Consider the following 17,524-nt stretch of genomic DNA (forward strand, 5'->3'; position numbering starts at 1 on the left):
TAGGAGTGGCGCGTGTTGCTTAAACTCTGTGCACAAACCCTGTGGTTTATGCTGAACTCCTGCTTCGCTCTGGGAGCCTGGAATTTTGTGTGTGCTGGGTAGGGAGCACTCTACCCATAAAAATCCTGGTCACCGGGTCTGATGAGCGTCCCTGTAGACAGCACCTCACACAACTCATTGCTGGAGGAATGGAGCACGTCCTGTCTGACCCCAAAGAGGAGTCACGAGCTCTTGCGAGCTTGTGTCTGGTTTCCTCAGGTCCTCCCCCTCGTGCCTTCCCTTCGGCTGCTTCTGCCCTGTCTCCTTCCACTGGAATAGCTCCTGGAGGGGAGGAAGACTCTGTGCTGAGTCCCGTGAGCCTCTTAGTGAATCACAACCTCGGGTGGTCGTGGAGAGCCCGGGCTCAGCCGTGGAGCCTGGCAGGGGCAGGGCTGGGGGGGGGGGGGGGGGGGACGTGCTCAGCTGTGGAGCCGGGCAGGGCTGGGGGCGGGGGGGGGGGGGACGTGCTCAGCCGTGGAGCCTGGCAGGGGCAGGGTGGGTGAGCCAGTGCTCTGAGCAGTGGGAGTCACTCGGGCTGTGGTTCCTGGGCTGTGGCGTCACTTGAGTGGAGGCTGGAGCAGGGTATGAGCAGTAGTGAGAGGTACCCAGGCCCTTGTCAGGCATGGGCTTTGGGTGTCATTCTCAGTGCACCAGGAAGGGTCTGGAGGGTCCCAGGGGAACATAGGCCAGCTCTGAAGTGCATCCTCAGAAACTCTCCATAAGCGATTTGGAGGCTGAATTGGAGAGGCCTGAGTGGAAAGATCCCACCCCAGACTTCCTTTAGTCTGGCTACTGGGTCCCAACTACTCGTCCCTCAGTCTGGCCGGGTAAAATCTGTAGCTTTAAGGTCACCCAGTGCCTTCCCAGAAACAGCTGGCAATTACCTTCAGTCTCTGGAGTGTGAAGTGGTGGGGAGATAATTCAGAAAGTTCTGGAGCTTGATGAGACCTGGGCCATTTGGTCAGATAGGTCTGAACGGCTCACGATGCGTAAAGCTTTCTGTCCCTGCACCAAGCTGCAGGCCGCGCTCCAGGGACTGCGGGCGAGGACAGGGTTTGTGTCTGGCTTTCCACTTGTCGGCAGTGTAATCAGTACTTGGGTTTTCACATGTATTATTTGTATCTTCAGCCACGCGTACGGAGGGCCTCTGGGAACCCGCCCTGCCTGCTGCGGGACCCGGACTGCCGCAGCCTTGGGCTTGTGTGCAAGCTCTGGGAGCAGTTAGTGGGGAAACCCGGGCCCCCCTCAGTCGTGCCGTTTTAATTGGCTAGGGAGACGGGCCGAGAGAGAGGCCTGTCTGCCTTCCGGGGGAGCGGAGCTGGTCCGCGTCCTGCCCCCACAGCGCAAGGTTCAGCTGTCCCGTGACCGCCACTCTGACACGGACACTGTCCGCTGCGGCTTCCGGAGCCCCTGAAGAGAGAGTCTAGACCAGCCTGCAAGCCGCCCCCAGCCTGGAGGCGGCTGGTGGGAGTGAGCCACCCGCCATCCTAAGGCCGCAGCTCAGGGTTTGGCTGCCCTGGCACGCCGTCTGAGTTTCATCTGCTAAAAGGTCAAAGAGGGGCACCCGGGTGGCTCAGTCAGTTAAGTGTCTGACTCTTGATTTCTGCTCAGGTCATGATCTCACGGTTCCTGAGATCAAGCCCCACATCAGGCTCTGCACTGACAGTGCAGAGCCTCCTTGGGATTCTCTCTCTCTCTCTCTCTCTCTCTCTCTCTCTCTCTCTCTCCCTCCCCCTCACCCCTCACCCATGTGTGCACTCTCTTTCTGTCTCTGTAAAAATAAATTTTACCAAGAAAATGGAGGAAGGTCAAATGGAAAGCAGGCGTGTGCAAAAAAGAAGTTTGTTTATAAACACAGTCCCCTGAATCAGCATCGGCGACTCTGATTCCTCCAGAAATCTTGGCTTCTGGCAAGCATATGTCACACGGTCACACTTGGATCACGCACTTGCACGTCTTGGGGTGAAGACCCCCATCGGGAAGGAAGGACCAGCTCCCCTCAGTGATCAAGCTGTGCTCCTGGCTGAGCTGCCTCCCGGACTCTTGGTAGACCCATCTTTTCTTTTCTTTTCTTTTCTTTTTTTTTTTTTTTTTAATTTTTGGGACAGAGAGAGACAGAGCATGAACGGGGGAGGGGCAGAGAGAGAGGGAGACACAGAATCGGAAACAGGCTCCAGGCTCCGAGCCATCAGCCCAGAGCCTGACGCGGGGCTCGAACTCACGGACCGCAAGATCGTGACCTGGCTGAAGTCGGACGCTCAACCGACTGCGCCACCCAGGCGCCCCTAGACCCATCTTTTCTGGGAAGCTGCTTTGTGCACGAATCAAGAGCGGGTGGTCTTAACAGAGGCTCAGCCAGCAGACCCTAGCTGCCTTATTAAGGTGGAGGATCCTTCTCTTCTTTCCAGAATTCCCAGTGTGGTGGGCCCCAGCCGCCAGGCCATGCACCGTCGTCTCCTGCTTTCTTTTCCCAGACCAGCGTGGTATACGGTGGTGGTGGCGTGCTTGTGTGTGTTCATCTGAGCCAAATTCAACCTCACGGGTTGAGCCAGGGCCCCTGAGCCCCGCTGCCCGCCTGCACTGCCACGGTGCCCCTTCTACACGGGGCCAGCCAGACCCAAGGTCGGGTCCCAGCGGCCCTCTTCTCAGCCCTGTGGCTTGGGCGTGTTTCTTTCACTCTCTGGGTTTCGGTTTTCTTAACTGTAAAATAACATACGCAAAGCCCTTGACACAGAATGGGTTTCCCATGATGGCAGCCCTTGATGACTGTGATGGCTCTGTGATTCCAGACGGCCAGGATTGTTGTGGGGTTCCAGAGAGCCCGAAGACAGTCACTGTGGCGCCGAGCGTGGACGGCTGGGTCGGATCCCAGAGCCAGATCTGCCGCCCCCGTGGGCGGCACCCTTGTTTCTAGAGAGACCTTCGTCGTGTCTCTGTAAGTAAAAAAAAAAAAAAAAAAGAAAAAATTGAAAACCTTGTAAAGAGGCTGTAAAGGGCTGCGGCCGTGGTCCAGATGTGCGTTTCAAAATGCAACTGGCGTTAAAGTCACACGTGCCTAAGCCGATCGGTATGTTTGCTCAGGGGATTGTTGCACCTGTGTGCCCTGGAAGGCATTTCCACAGAATACCTGTGCCGTGTCCACGGGCAGACTTGGACACGTTCGGCAGGCCGCGGTGGGAACAGCTGGTCTCCACACACCCGCGGGGGCAGCGGGGTCTCAGCCGCGGGTCTGCCAGCCCAGACCCAAGGGCTGGCCTTTCTCCATTTTGTGCAGAGCCAGCTCCAGCCCCCAGGGAAGTGGGTACGGGACTGTGCTCACAGAGCAAACAGGACGTTGCTTTGAGTGCAGTTCAGAGCAGGCCAAGGTTAGGAGGAGGGAGATCTTCCCTTCTCAGCCCAGAGAGAAGGAGCCTCAGGGAGACGAACAGCCAGCGCCCCCCCCCCCCCCCCCGTGGTTTCGTGGATGCATCCGAATGGAGGCTGGTACGCCAGGGGCCAGGGCCGGGCGGGGGAGCCCGCATTTCCCAGACCCTCGTGGTTGTGGCTGTCAGCCTGTTCTGTGGCTCTCTGTGGGCTTTCCAGATGCCGTAGCCGTCGGGCAGCACCCACGTCCTTCTGTTGGACAGGGAGGACTCTTCACCTCTCGGTGGTGGCCAGTTTGGAGCCAACGAGAGAGGAACGTTGGTCTGCACTGCAAGGAAGGAGGCCCAGTTTTAGATGCCTCTCCAAGCAAATTGGAGATTTTTCTTTTTTCCTGGAGTGGAATTGAATTGTTCCCACCTGTGGGTACCAGGTGCCTTCTTACGTTGTAAGGATGTTTAAGGATGATCAGAAAAACAAACTGCTGCTGGTAGCTGGGAATTTTAGTTACTTTTTTCTGGCTGGGAGGAAACAAGAAGGTCCTGTTCTGGGGCCAAACTTGAGCCGCTAGTGAAATGGCTCTGCCTCTGGGTTTCCTTCTCCCTGTCTTTGCCATGAAGTCAGTCAGCGAGCCTGAGGGTTTCCATCTGAACAAGCACCCACATGACCTCCTTGTTACTGTCGTGACCAAGTGCCAGTCACGGTGAAGAGTGTCCCCCCAAGTCTTAACTGCTGCTACGCAGGGAGATCCCAGAAGCACCACAGACCACGGCCGAGACACAAGGGCACAGAGTAGGGAAGGAAGAATCTCCTAGAATCTTAATAGTTTGGGACATTTTAAGGGACAGCCTTCCTGGCTTCAGACAGAGTACCACAAGGATTCCCCTTGTTTTCATTGGACTGACAGTAAACATTTCTATACAGTGTGAACCCTTTGCCTGGCATCTCGGCCTGCGCACGTCATCTATCCCCTCTGTCCCTCCCTCTCCATCCTGATGGCCCCTTCATCTCCAGTCGGATCAGAGCCCGTGGGAATTCCCACCTAGATACTTCTGACCCCCAACTCGGAAGAAGTGTCCAGACCACGTGCGTCCTTCCAAGTCGACCATCACTTTCGCCACAGAAGGGTCACCCCAGCCTCCAGGACTCTCTAGAGCTGGTTGGGAGAGCTCATTCCCTCAGTTTGGAACTTGGTCCTATACTCCCCTGATTGCACCCTACCTCTGTGTGTATTCCCACATGCAGAGACCTCCGGGAAGGGTGGCTCGGATGGGATACGGACGACAGACAGCAGGCTCCAAAGCCCCACAGATACACTGAGGTGGTGAAGCCATGTCTTTGAGATTAAGTAGAACAGATATGAGTGTAAAGTGGATTCTCAGGTCCAGTGCACCAAGGTCTCAAAAATACAGGACACGGGAGACAATTTTATGACAGTGCGTAAGGAAACACATTCCGGGAGGGATGAGCACGAGGTCGTATGTGTCATCATGAGTGCGGTGTGGTGGCCAGGAAAGCTGCCTCACTCCTGGGCTCCCGAGTGGAGAAGCTGCCTCTGCCCCTGGAGCTGTGCTGGGCTCCGCCGTACGTTGGCCAACACAGGGTGCTGACGTCTGTTCTCGGACCCTTACCGAAGGGGATAAGCAAGGGGCCGGGGCTTAAATTCACGTCTTAGGAGGAATAAGATAACGGGAAGGTCACAACAGAGGAGTCTTGGGGTTTACGTAAGCTATTTTTAGATATTTAAAAGGATTACTGGAGGGAAGAGCATTAAGTTCTTATTTTGTGTGGTTCTGGTGGGCAGTGGGTGGAAGTTTTCACTCTAGCCCTGTGAGAACTAGTCAGACTGTCCAAAATGAAAATGATGGCTTTGGTAAAAGTAGTGAGTTCTCTGTCACTGGAGGCGTGCAAGCAGAATCTTGACCAACTTGATTAAGGTGTTAGTAATGTGCACTGTGGTGCTCAGAGTGTACCTCATATGGGCCTTGATGCAGCCACCAAATCCTGGGCAGCCGAGCCGGATAAGACCCTGGTGAGTCTGTGATCCAGCTGCCTCATTTTGCAAATGGGAAAACAGTCTTTGCACCACCTTGGTGCCAAATAAATATTCCTTGCCTTCTCCTGGCTTATTTAATGAAGCCAACTGCAGAAGGAGGCCCCTCACACTCTAGCATCTAGGGGCCTTATGATGCCCCCAGCTTCTCTGACCTTGGGGGTGATGGCCTGGGCCTCCACGTCAAACATGACTTCGCACTGCCAGGGGGCCGCGTCTGCTGCAGCCCCCCGGCCACGTAGAGCAAAAAGAGCACATCCAAGTGAGGCCAACAAGGGCCCGCTCCCAGCAGGTCTGTCCTGGATGCCGTTCTGCTGGGAGGGTCGTGGCGTGTGACTCATTACCTGCCGGGGCCTCTGTATTAGAAGCGTGGATCCGGCTCTTCTCCCGGGGGCAATTTGAAAGGAAGGAGTGAAAGCCGACGAGGTCCCATCCACTCCAGTCCCGTCTTTCCTGTTACATTTGCAGCCCAGCACTGGCCAAGACTGGGGATTGGGTAATTCATACTTAGAGCTCAGATTCCCGGAACAAGTTTCCATGCTGGGTCTCCACGCACAGCTCGGCTGCACACACTCCGTGAAGCTTCAGGAGCTGAGATGTTTTCTTTTCTTCAGCTTTTGTGAAGTAGGTCATTTTGAGTGTGAAGCATGTGAAGAATTATGTTTTCCCTCTTCTGTCCGCTACGCCTCCACCCAGAAGTCCTGTGGTTGGAGAGTTACGGACTCAGAATCTGTACCCATGACTATGACGTGATTCGAGTGCAAGAGTCATTTGCAGGGAGGACGGATACTGAACTCTGAGGAGTCGGGCTTTTAGTTGGTCCAGGTTCAGGGATGTAGCTGGTGATAGGGAGTAAACTTGAGCAGATGATGCTTAATTGTAATTGACTGTGTGGATAAATGTGAGCCCACCTGCTGGGCTGGCTGCTTACCCCCAGCTCCTCTAGTGGCGGAGGTGGCCCGTGGTGCCCCGATCTTCTGGACTTTATGAAACCTGGATCTGCCTGTTGTGCTCAGGTACTGGTTTTCAGAGGACCGGACTTAGGGAGCCGGTGCACGGTGGCCCCATCTTAGACCTAGCTGTCCGAATTCTCTGCAGTTCCACTGCCTTAGGAAATGTTCACCCTTCGGACGCCTGGCTGGCTCAGTTGGTAGGGCACGTGACTCTTGATCTTGGGGTTGTGGGTTTGAGCCCCACGTTGGAGGTAGGGTTTACTTTGAAAAAGTGATAATTTAAACAAATAAATTTAAATTTTTTTTTTTTTTTTTTTTTTTTTTTAAAGGGAAGGAAGCATTCACCCTTACTGGGAAAGTCTTGGGAGCCACTGAGACCACGGAGCCCTGTGGTGGATGGTGGAAGGGGTTTGCTTTTCAGTGGACACCAGCACAGTTTGATTCCAGCGTGTCATTTCCCCACTGCGGGTGTCCCTGGAGCTTTCAGGGGCACCGCTGCCTCATGGTTCAAGACTTTCCAGGGTGGCTTCTCCCCAGTTCCCCTGCAGAGTGTCCCTGTGTTGTCCCCAGCTAAGACATCATTCATCCCCTTCACCTGAGTCTATGTGGGTTTCAGGACCAAGAAAAGCCTCTGCTCTCGTCTTCAGGCCTTCATGTTTTAAAGTTCTCAGAGCTGGGGGCACCTCGGTGGCACGGTCGGTTAAGCACCTGCCTGTTGATCTCAGCTCAGGTCCTGATCTCCCAGTTTGTGAGTTTGAGCCCTGTGTCGGGCTCTGCACTGACGGCACGGGGTCTGCTGGGGATTCTGTCTCTCCTTCTCTCTGCCTCTTCTCTGTTTGTGCATGCTCTAAATAAACAAACAAACAAATTAAAAACACATTTTTTTTTTAGATAAATAAAGTTCTCTGAGCTGCCCACTTGACCAGAGAGCCCACCGCAGGAACTCTGGGCCTTGCCTCCCGAGCTCACACAGCGGTGTCGTGGCAGTTGGTATGGGGCCCGTCCTCCCTCCCTCCCTGGAGGGCTGGGGCTTTAGAAATGATCAAGCGCTGGTCTGCTCTCGGTCCCGGCACATTGGATCATTCATTCACATTGACGTGCGAGGCCCAAGAGCGGGTCGCTGGCGATGGTAGAACCACCTTATTGAAACGGCATGTTCGCATTTAAACAATATTAATACTATTTGACTCATTAAATATACAAAGGCCAGTTAAAGTGCTTCCATGTGTGTGCTGTTAGTTCTGGCGGGCGACTCCTCAGATGGCTTTATGTGGTTTCAGACAACATTTTAGCACATTCTTAAAATACCCACAAAAGCCTTTATGTAAAAACTCATAAATGTGAACCACATAAAAATTATTTTTTTCCTGTTTCATGTCATTATGATCAAAGTACAGTAGGTAAGAATAAATTTTCAAAAACTTGTTGAGGTCCCTGTTTAATTAATGCTTCACTCGCAGAGCCAAGCTGTAAACCACGTAATGGGGGGCTGTCTGCATGCCCCGCAGTCACCCCGCCACCAACCTGCTCACCGCGGTCCTTGACGGCACTTGTCGGGGAGGCTGGTGTTTCTGGGAGATTCCGAAACGGCCCTTCTGATCACTCAGTCCTCTGCTCCCTTTGTCTTGGAGCATCGGGTTGGGACTTGCTGGCTCCCCAGTCCCCGGAGATGCCTTTTGGTGAATGGAATGCAGGCCCGTTGTTGACTTGCTGTGTGTTGGGGCCACATGCCTGCAGAGGCCGGGTTTCAGCACGCCTGCCTCACCCCGATGAGGAACACCCCGATGGGAGAGGGAACAGATTCAAAGTGAGGTCAACGGCGTCGCCTCCGACCCTGCTGCCATCGCTTTATTACAAGTCAAATCGACTAAGTTAGGATGCTGCCCAATGGACTAGTACCTGGGCTGTTAAAAACAGTGAGAGATCATGGGGCCCTCTGGAAAAGTGCTGACGATCCTGTGCCAGGCAAAAAGGCCGAGCTCAACGCAGTACCGTTGCTGTGCTTTTCGTTATATAAAAATTACGCACCCGGACAAGGACTGGAAGGGGATTTGGAAAAATCAGATTTATGGGATAAGTTGATATATGGTATTGTGGGCTAATTTTTAAATTTCCTTGTTTTGTAACTGTTCTTGCAGTGAAGTTTTTAATTTTGGAGAAAGGAATAGCAACCCACATAGGAGTCAGAGTTGTGTTTGTGTTTTTACCTCGTTTGTCTCCGACTTGAAACTTTGTCCGGGTCAGTGTGGCCCAGAGAGGAGGCTGAGGATCCCGGGGAGAGGCTGCCCAGAGTGGGAGCCAGGCCACCGGGCGGGACGTTGGGGTGGAAACGGCCAGTTCCACCGTATAAAACATGAATGTAGAGGTTTTGTTTTCTGGAAGAAAACAAGTCCAAGGGACAGGACCGAGGGGAATTGACTGTAGGCTGCTTGGTGCTGTGGAGCTGGTCTCTACGTGGTGACCAGGGCTGTGAAACCACCAGGGTCTCTCCTGGTTCCCTTCCAGGGCTGCCTGGCCCGCTTTCCCCAGTACGCTAGGGCACAGAGGGCGCACAGCCTGGACAAGACCACCGCCGCCGTCTGGTCACGGAGACCAGGGCCACGAGCCACGAGAGGCGGAAGGGTGAGAATGACTGCGGGCATCAAGCCTTCAGAAGGGATTATCGGCCCCTCCTTTTTGCCAGCAAAAAAAAGCCACAGTTTTTAGAGCTGTTGTTTCTTCCCTTTTGATGTGGGGCCGTGCTCCCCACAAGCAGACCGGAGGGGAAGCCGTGCGTTGGAACCCTGCCCTCCGTCCCCAGCAGGACTGGGCTTGGCGGGGCTTTTCTTCCCTAGTGTGCTGGTGTGCCTCCTGATGAACGTTCAAGCTGCGGGAGCCACCAGAGCCCAGGAGAACGGGCCAGAAAGGCTTCCCAAGCCCCTGGTTGGAGCTCACCCGAGCACTGCAGGGGCCCTGTTCTAGAGACCGCTGGATCTCCAGGAAGAGAGGTGGGGCCACAGGTCCTAGACCGGAATACATCTCATTACCACCCCCCACCCCCAGAGAGTGGAGTGTGGACAGAGTAGGAGCAAGACAAGGAACCTTCCTGAGTGGGGTCCCTGAGTGTGGATTTCTTGGAGGTCGCCTAGGAGGCCTCTGAGCTCTGCCCTCCACCCCCACCCACCCAGGTGTATCTGTGCTCTGTGTTGCACTCGCCTGGAGCCAGCCCCTTCCCGCCCTCCTTGGCTTGACCGTGTGGTTAGCCCTGGCCCAGGGCAACTGGGGGTGTGAATTTCATCTGACGGCTTAATCACAGCTCATCCTGCGGGGAACGAGAAGCAGGGATGGGATGTGATGGCAGCGGCGGGCTGCCCCCTCTGCCCGAGGAATCCCCGCAGGGAGGCGTGAGGGTTGCAGACCTCGTCCGCACCCCTTGGGCACCCGGTGGGCCCACTGTGGGTTAGGATCAAAGGTAGGAGACTCGTTCTCGTGAGGAAAGGCTGTTTCCTTGCTCCGATTGTTACACTCGCGTGAGTCGCCACCAAAACGTTTTAGTTTGAAATCGTTTCAGATGAAAATTACCCCCCCCCCCAAAAGTACAAAGAACTCTAGTGTCCCTTTCACCCACATTCTCTAAATATTAGTATTAACCGTGTATATCTTTGTCATGTAACAGCTTTATTGAGAATTCACAAACGTGTTTATTTTTAGTACTTATTTTTGTTATTAAAATCAATAATCATCTTTGGTCAGATTTTTTACTTTCCCGTGGGGTTTTTTTTGGGTTTTTTTGTTTTGTTTTTTTGTCTCTTACCAGTCCTATAAAGTAGGTATTACTGTTCCCATTTTATAATGAAACTAAGGCCCAGTTCAGACTGTCGGTACCTGGTAACACTTTATAAAGAGTTGGTGGGTGGGTAATGTGTGACCACAGCTGGTGATGGGGGGGCCGGGGCTCAGGCCCCTGTGCCCCCCAAGCCTGTGCTCAGCGCCGCGCATGTGCTGCTGGCCCTCCCAGCGAGCCCCAGAGTGTGCCTGCCACACCGTGGATGCCGAGGTTAATTGGGGTCAGAGAGGCCACAGACGTCCCGGTAAAGAATGTGCTCTAGCAGCGGGCTGATAAAGAGCGTGCTGGGACGCGGGTACTCACCGCACAGCGGCTGGTGACCCGCTGTGCCCCCGGCCGCCCGGTTCTGCCACGCTGTCGCTCTGGGTCTCCTGGATTTGGGACCCCAGCCTGATGTCGTCCTCTTCCCCTCTTGAATTTGTTCTTAGTTAGGAGATTTTCCACACCAACTCAGACCTGAGGAGGGAGCTCGGGGTGGGGGGTGGGGGGGGGAGGGGCTCTGCTGTTTTTTCTCCTGATCCCCCTGTGAAATAGCCGTCCTGAAAGGGATGTCGAACAGTAACGATTACTCTGGTGATGACCCCCATTGTGCGTCCATTCCACATCACACACTTTGCTGGATCCTTCATCTGGAAAGAACCAGAAGCCCGGAGAAGTTTAGTAAGCTTGCCAAAGACCACAGAGTTAGTATGGCAGAGCTCACACTCCAGTTCAACTTTAGGACTCCTAAGCCCCTGTTCCTTTTGGGACCCCCTCCCCCAAGCACAGGTGCTCAGGACACGTGAAGAGTCAGCCCTGGAAAGCACCGCAGGGAGGGAGGGTCCTCAGTTCCAGACAGACCTTCAGATGAAGCTTTGCCAAATGAACCCCTGGGCTGATGAGCTGTAATTTGACGGGCTTAACATCTAATGGGCACGTGGGCCTGTTTCCGGCAGGTATTTTGAAGGCGGCGTCTCATCAGTCTACCTCTGGGATCTGGATCATGGTTTTGCTGGAGTGATCCTCATAAAGAAGGCTGGAGATGGATCAAAGAAGATCAAGGGCTGCTGGGACTCCATCCACGTGGTGGAAGTGCAGGTATGGCCCTTCCCCCCCCCCCCCCCCCACCTCCCGGCAGAAGTTTCTTGAAGTGGGGGGGATGCTGTGATATGTGAAGCCCTGTTCAAGCCCTGTTCACTCCTAAACGCGCCCCAAAGCCACTTAGTTCTGTAGAGAGAAGTCAAGATTGCAGTAGTCCCTGGTGCTAAAGATCCCAAAGAACTGAGTGCACGTGGTTGTAGACTCGGTCCCTTTAGAAGCCAGCTGGGATTTTCTAAGAAGGTCATGTGCTGGTGGCACGTGGTGGTGGGAGGGACACGTTCGAATGTAGAATGGCCCTGAGTTCAGGGGCCGCTTCGGGCTCTCCTCAGCTCAGGGTCGCATCTAGGGTCCTGATGTCCGTCTCATCCTGCAGGAGAAATCCAGTGGTCGCACCGCCCATTACAAGCTGACCTCCACGGTGATGCTGTGGCTGCAGACCAACAAGTCGGGCTCTGGCACCATGAACCTCGGAGGCAGCCTAACCAGACAGGTAAGAGTTGCCGGTGCCCCGCAGGGAAGGCCTGGGGCAGCCTCTGTGCCCGCGGGGACCTCCCCACAGGTCTCTTGGTGATTCCGGAGATCAGGTCTTGGAAGGGTCTATCTTTTTGCCAGGGTGTTTACGTTGAAATGCTTCTGTGATGTTCAGGACAGATTGCTGATAACACTTTAGAATGGGAGAATGTCCCAGTTGTGACTCAGGTCCTGTGTGAGGACTCTTGGTGGCAAGTACAGCCTTAAGCAAAAATGAAAACGAGGCGTTTTGTGTGACTGAGAGATGTCCGGGTTTCGTTTGGTGTGACTGGGCCTGGGGCGTCAGGACTCCCGTGTCTCCGCATGGGAGCAGGCGGCCTCTGGCTTGCATCTGGCGGTGGGCAGTCCGGGGGGAAAGAGCTTCCCTTTCACAATAGGTCTCCTCTAACCCCAGCAATGTCTCACTGGCCTCGGCCACCTGTGTCCATCGCAGTATCATTTCCCAGGGCTGGGGGGGGCGTGAAGCAGTCTGGCCAGACTTCAGGTTGGTGGTGGTATAGATGGAAAAAAGGGTGTCAGTTTCCTGCGGTAAAATCTGGCTGCTTTTCGCCATGGGGGGAGGGATGGCTGTGGGCAGGCAGGAGACTCTGGTGGAGAGGTGCTTTGTGCAGAGAACTGACGGGCGTTATCTTGTACACGGAGTGACGGCAGAGACAGCGGGTTGGCGACAGGCTGCTGGGGACGGTAGCCAGTGTGTCCAAAAAGGAGAGAAAAGGCTGTCATAAAAGCTAAGAGGATCCAGGAGAGGACATGCCTACCTTAAGCATCTAAGCGGGTTTTGTGGCCGCCTCGTGCGGGTGCCCAGTAGTGACTGGTGACCAGCAGGCACTGGGGGGAGCCTGCTGTCTGCTGAGCTCTGGCCCCCGCCCTACACGGCAGCGCTCCGAGCACAGACCTCGGTGATGCTCACCAGAATCCTTCAGTGTGGGTCCAGGCAGGGTGCTTTTCGAAACTCCAAACATGCCTTCCCCTCAGAAAGAAAAAATGAGGACGTTTGGCCAGAGCAGTCAAAAAGCTGCCTTAGTCACAGGATCTTGACATTGGAAGAGTTGAGAGGTCACCTCCCAACCTGACAGGACACCTGCCGCCCTACTGGGCAGAACTAAGGAGCTTGTCCACTCCTTTTACGTCGGCCTCCACTAAAAGTGGCATCCCAGGGGGCGCCTGGGTGGCTCAATCGGTAAGCGTCCTTCTTCGGCTCAGGTCGTGACGTCACAGCCCGTGAGTTCGAGCCCCGCGTCAGGCTCTGTGCTGACAGCTCAGAGCCTGGAGTCTGCTTCGGATCCTGTGTCTCCCTCTCTCTCTGCCCCTCCTCCTGCTCACACTCTGTCTCTCTCTGTCTCTCAAAAATAAATAAACTTTAAAAAAAAAAAACAAACACAAAGTGACGTCCGAACAGGAGCTCTCCTCCAGTGCGCCCAGGATCGCTTCGGCTGGCACGTCACGAGCCCACAGGTGCCCCCCTACCCCTCTTCCTCCCACGAGCCACCGAGGGCCCGGGATTTCCTGTCGTGCTCTCGTGCACTTGGCCTTCTTTCAGATGAGATTTTACACTTGACCTCACTTTTGGGGTTTTACCCATTCTCTCGACACTCGACGTTCAATCCTGGTTTCAGTTGTCCAGGTGTTAGCCCTTCCTTCTGGTTTTGTTACTTGCACATGAACCACGATGACTGTGGCTTCCCTTTGAGCTCGGGGCCAGACTCAGAGCCTTCCAGTGTGGCTGCCAGAGACTCCCTCAGCGGAGGCATCATCTATCTGATAATCATCTTTCCCACAGTCCTTTTTTTTTTTAGGGGGCGTCGTGGAGCCAGCCGTACGTCCAGTGTGAGCCAGGGCTTCCTTTTTTTTTTTTTTTTAAGTGTATTTTTATTTGAGAGAGTGAGCAAGTAGGGAAGGGACAGAGAGAAGGGGACAGAATTCCAAGCATGCTCTGCCAGCACAAGAGTCCGACATGGGGCTCGAGCTCATGAACCGTGAGATCATGACCGGAGCTGAAGTCGAGAGTCGGACACTTAAAGGGCTTCACCCTTTCAAAGTGAAGACCGTGGAGCAGTCTATGGGCGAACGCCACCTGCCGCTTCCGTCTGGCTCCGTGCCTCCGGGGGGCCGAGGGGCCGCAGGCGTGGCCACGGCTTCGTCTCCTCACCCTCACCGGGGCTCACCACGTCTGTGTACCTCCGGCCACGAACAGCCGCTGGCTCGGGCCATCTCTGCAAGCCCTCCTCGGCAGCCCGAGGGCGTCCGCCTTGCCGCCTTGCTCGGACCCGTTAGATCCCAGCAGGTAGGGGCCCAGGCCGTCCCCACCACAGGTATCTTCAGATGCCACTCGCAAGCCACCTGTGCTGGCTGACCAGCCACATGTCAGCAGTTTCCATAAACCCCTCCTTGGGTTCGATTAATCTGCTGGAGTGGCTCCCAGAACTCAGGAAACCCATTTGCTCGTTCGAGCGCCGGATTCCTACAGAGGATATTAGAGGATACAGATGGACGGCCGAATGAAGACAAAGCAGAGGGCGAGGTCTTAAACAAAGGGGCTTCTGTCTTCTGTCCTCCTGGAGCGTGAGCTTGGCGCCCGGCATGGCGGCACTTGGAAGCGTTCTGTTCCCCAACCTGGAAACTCTTTGGCTCTCCCTCCTTCGCCCCTGCCTGGAAATCGGGGGGCACCGAAAGATCCCCTGGCAACCAGCCCCCATTTTGAGGTGCTTTCCAAAATCTCCTCCTTAACATAAGCCCATTTCACCTGTATGGCTCCCAAGTGATTTCAGACGCTGAGGACAGGAGACCAAAGACCATTACGACAAAAGACGGTCCCACTGTGGCTCAGGAAATTGCAAGGCTTTGGGAGCCACGAGCTGGGAGCCGTGGAGGAAGACCGGTGTGTATGAGAATTATATTTAGGTCACCGGAATGGAAGCATCGATTTCTCACAGAGCAGAATGTCGCATCTGCCACGTGCCTCTCACCCGCCTGCTGCTTAGGTGTCCTCAGCAGCCCGTGTCCCAGATGTCCCCTCCAGGTGTGTCTGGGTGACCTGGGAGCTGGAGGCTGGGAGTTGCTGCTTCCTGCAGAGCAGACTGGGCCGAGCTGGCGCTTCAGATGCCACTTGAAGCCTCTGCGTGTAGGACCGTCAGCCGCCCCACCTGGAAGAAAGGCCTTCACCTGGAGCTGGTGCAGGGCAGTGGGGTGTCTCTGTGTACAGGGCAGAGAAGGGGCGGAGTGTCCAACTCTTGATTTTGGCTCAGGTCACGATTCACGGTTCCTGGGATCGAACCCCACGTGGGGCTCCGTGCTGAGTGTGGAAAAGATTCTCTCTTTCCGCTCCCCCTCTGCCACTCTCCCCCGCTTGCACGCACGCGCGTGCTCGCTCGCTCTCTCTCTCTCTCTCTGTCAATTAAAATTAAAAACAAAAAACCAAAAAAAACCATCCTGAGATGTCTTAGGAAAAAAAGGGGCGGGGTCGAAGAGAAAGGGCAGACCTGGTAACACCTGGGCTCCCTGGGCTCCCAGAAGTCCGTTGGCAGCAGTGTGGTGGTCTTGAGAACGCCCTCCGGAGGGAGCCCTCTTCCGTGCAGAGAACCTCGCCTCTGCCCCGGCCAGGAGTGCCCGAGGGTCCCTTTCGACAGCAAATGATTTTTTAATTTTTTTTAAAATAATTTTTTTAATGTTTGTTTTTGAGAGAGAGAAACAGAGTGTGAGTGGGGGAGGGACAGAGAGAGAGGGAGACACAGAGTCCAAAAGCAGCTCCAGGCTCTGAGCTGTCAGCACAGAGCCCGGTGCGGGGCTCGACCTCACGGACCGTGAGATCATGACCTAAGCCGAACCAACTGAGTCATCCAGGCGCCCCGTAATGTTTTAACGTTAATAACTCCAATACTTTTAATAGCCGTATTTGATAGAAAAAAATAGATTGCGGAAAAGATGAATTTAGTGACTCACGTAGGTTTGTGGGCTCGTGGGCTCAGCAGAAAAGTGCATACATGCATTTGAAAGAGGGCAGGGCGGACGTTTTGTCAACATGCCTGGGATGTGTCCCAGGGCCTTAGACCAACCCCCCCACCCCATGCTAAGCCTCCACTGACTGTGCCGAGTAAGAGGGGCCTGAAGCCACCGGGGATCTTGGGGGTCCCCGTCTCTGGCCCCTGGGCGGGGCTGTCCCCACTCATCTCAGACCCGAGGTCCGTCATTTTGCGTGGAAACAGGCCCTTGTCCTCCAGGAACCTTTGGCGGGGAGGGCAGCTGAGCCCGGACGGCCAGCTGTACCGCAGCCTGCCTCCCCCTCCCCCTCCCCCTCCCCTTGCCACCCGGGCGACGGTGGAAAATCCTAAATCCATATCCGGAGACGGCTTCCTGCACCACTTACCGCTCCAAACTGTTTATAATTCCACTGGTTTACAGCGACCCGGACAAATATTTAATCCTCAGCCTTCCTGGTAGTTTCGGTCGGAGCCGCCAGCCCACGGCCAGGGCCTGGTTCCGGCTGGCCGCGAGCGGTGCCTGCTGCCAAGCCACACGGGCCTGATGAGTGGCTGTCCTCAGCCCGCCAACCGGGGCCGCAGGCCCGTTTGTGTCGCCTTGTGCCCTCGGCCTTTAATGAGGAGATTCGTGCTTCTGTCATCCTAACGGCCGGTCGCATAACTCATCCGAGGTGCGTTAAAGCTGGGGCCGGTTTCCAAGGTAAGTAACTGAGAGGAGGGGCAGGGCCTCGGCCAGGGAGACAGGTCTCGGCTAATGATGCGTGGCTTCCGAGCAAACGGGAAATGAGGGCTGCGGGTTTAGCTGTGTGTCCCAGATGAACCTCGGGAAAACGTCCGGTTGCCTTGGATCGGGAACCAAGGGGTTCCAGGAAAGCTGGTGATAAAGAGTGGGCGACGCATGGTGCTTTGGGGGGCTGCCCCCTTGATTCGATTGTAAGCGAGGTGGCGTTCCCCTCCCTGTTTAACCGACAGGAGGAGGAGACCGACGTTTGAACTGTTACGTAATGTCCTCGTGCTGATTTGTCTAGTAGGAGGCGGAGCCAGATTTGTCTGTCTAGAAAAAAAAAAAAAAGGGCTGCCTTGTACCATGCTGTACTTTCTGCTCTTAATCTGTCCTCTGGGCCCAGCAGCCAGGAGGTCAGTCGATGAGCTGGTGTCAGCCCCGACGCTGGTAGTAACAAAGAAGAACAAGGCAGGAGGGGCGGGGCGTGGGTGACCCGTCATGACGTGAGTGATGGGGTCAGGGGAGGCTTCCTCATTTGAGCTCCTCTACCAAGCCATGCCCGCGGTGACCAGACCCAGGCTTTCCCTCTGGACGCTAGGCCTCCCCGCGGCCACACACTCACCCCTGCCTCGTGTGTGTCTGGAAGGAAGGACCCGTGTCACCAGGCACCCACCCTACAAGCCATCCCAGCCAGTGGTCGGGAGCACTCCTCCACAGAGGCCCCCAGGGGTCCCTCCCCAGCTTTGGAGGCTTTGCCCCCAGTCCTCTTCTCAGTTCGGTGGCTGGGAGCGTAAGTGCAGGACTTGGAGAGCTTCCTTTTTTGTTTGTTTTTTTGATGTGTATTTTTGATAGAGACAGAGCGTGAGCTGGGGAGGGGCAGAGAGAGAGGGAGACAAGAATCCAAAGCAGGCTCCAGGCTCCGAGCTGTCAGCACAGAGCCCGACTCGGGGCACGAACTCACAAACTGGGAGATCAGGACCT

General features: G+C 55.2%; 1 protein-coding gene and 1 long non-coding RNA gene across 5 annotated transcripts in view; both read left to right on the plus strand.

The window, feature by feature from the left end:
* The window catches only part of CAPZB (capping actin protein of muscle Z-line subunit beta), a 135,324-nt gene that overhangs the window by 107,247 nt on the left and 10,553 nt on the right, over positions 1-17,524 (plus strand). For all 4 annotated transcript variants that reach the window (XM_058718873.1, XM_058718870.1, XM_058718871.1 and 1 more), the window contains exons 5-6: positions 11,167-11,308; positions 11,685-11,801. In XM_058718873.1, coding sequence (XP_058574856.1) covers positions 11,167-11,308; positions 11,685-11,801 — 259 coding nt within the window. The remainder of the gene's footprint in view (positions 1-11,166; positions 11,309-11,684; positions 11,802-17,524) is intronic.
* LOC131505373 (uncharacterized) lies at positions 2,186-7,829 on the plus strand. Its single transcript, XR_009258377.1, has 2 exons — positions 2,186-2,974; positions 4,324-7,829. It is a non-coding gene; the product is annotated as an uncharacterized LOC131505373 (long non-coding RNA).

The sequence above is a fragment of the Neofelis nebulosa genome, chromosome 2, assembly GCF_028018385.1.
Source record: "Neofelis nebulosa isolate mNeoNeb1 chromosome 2, mNeoNeb1.pri, whole genome shotgun sequence".
Classification (NCBI taxonomy): Eukaryota; Metazoa; Chordata; class Mammalia; order Carnivora; family Felidae; genus Neofelis; species Neofelis nebulosa.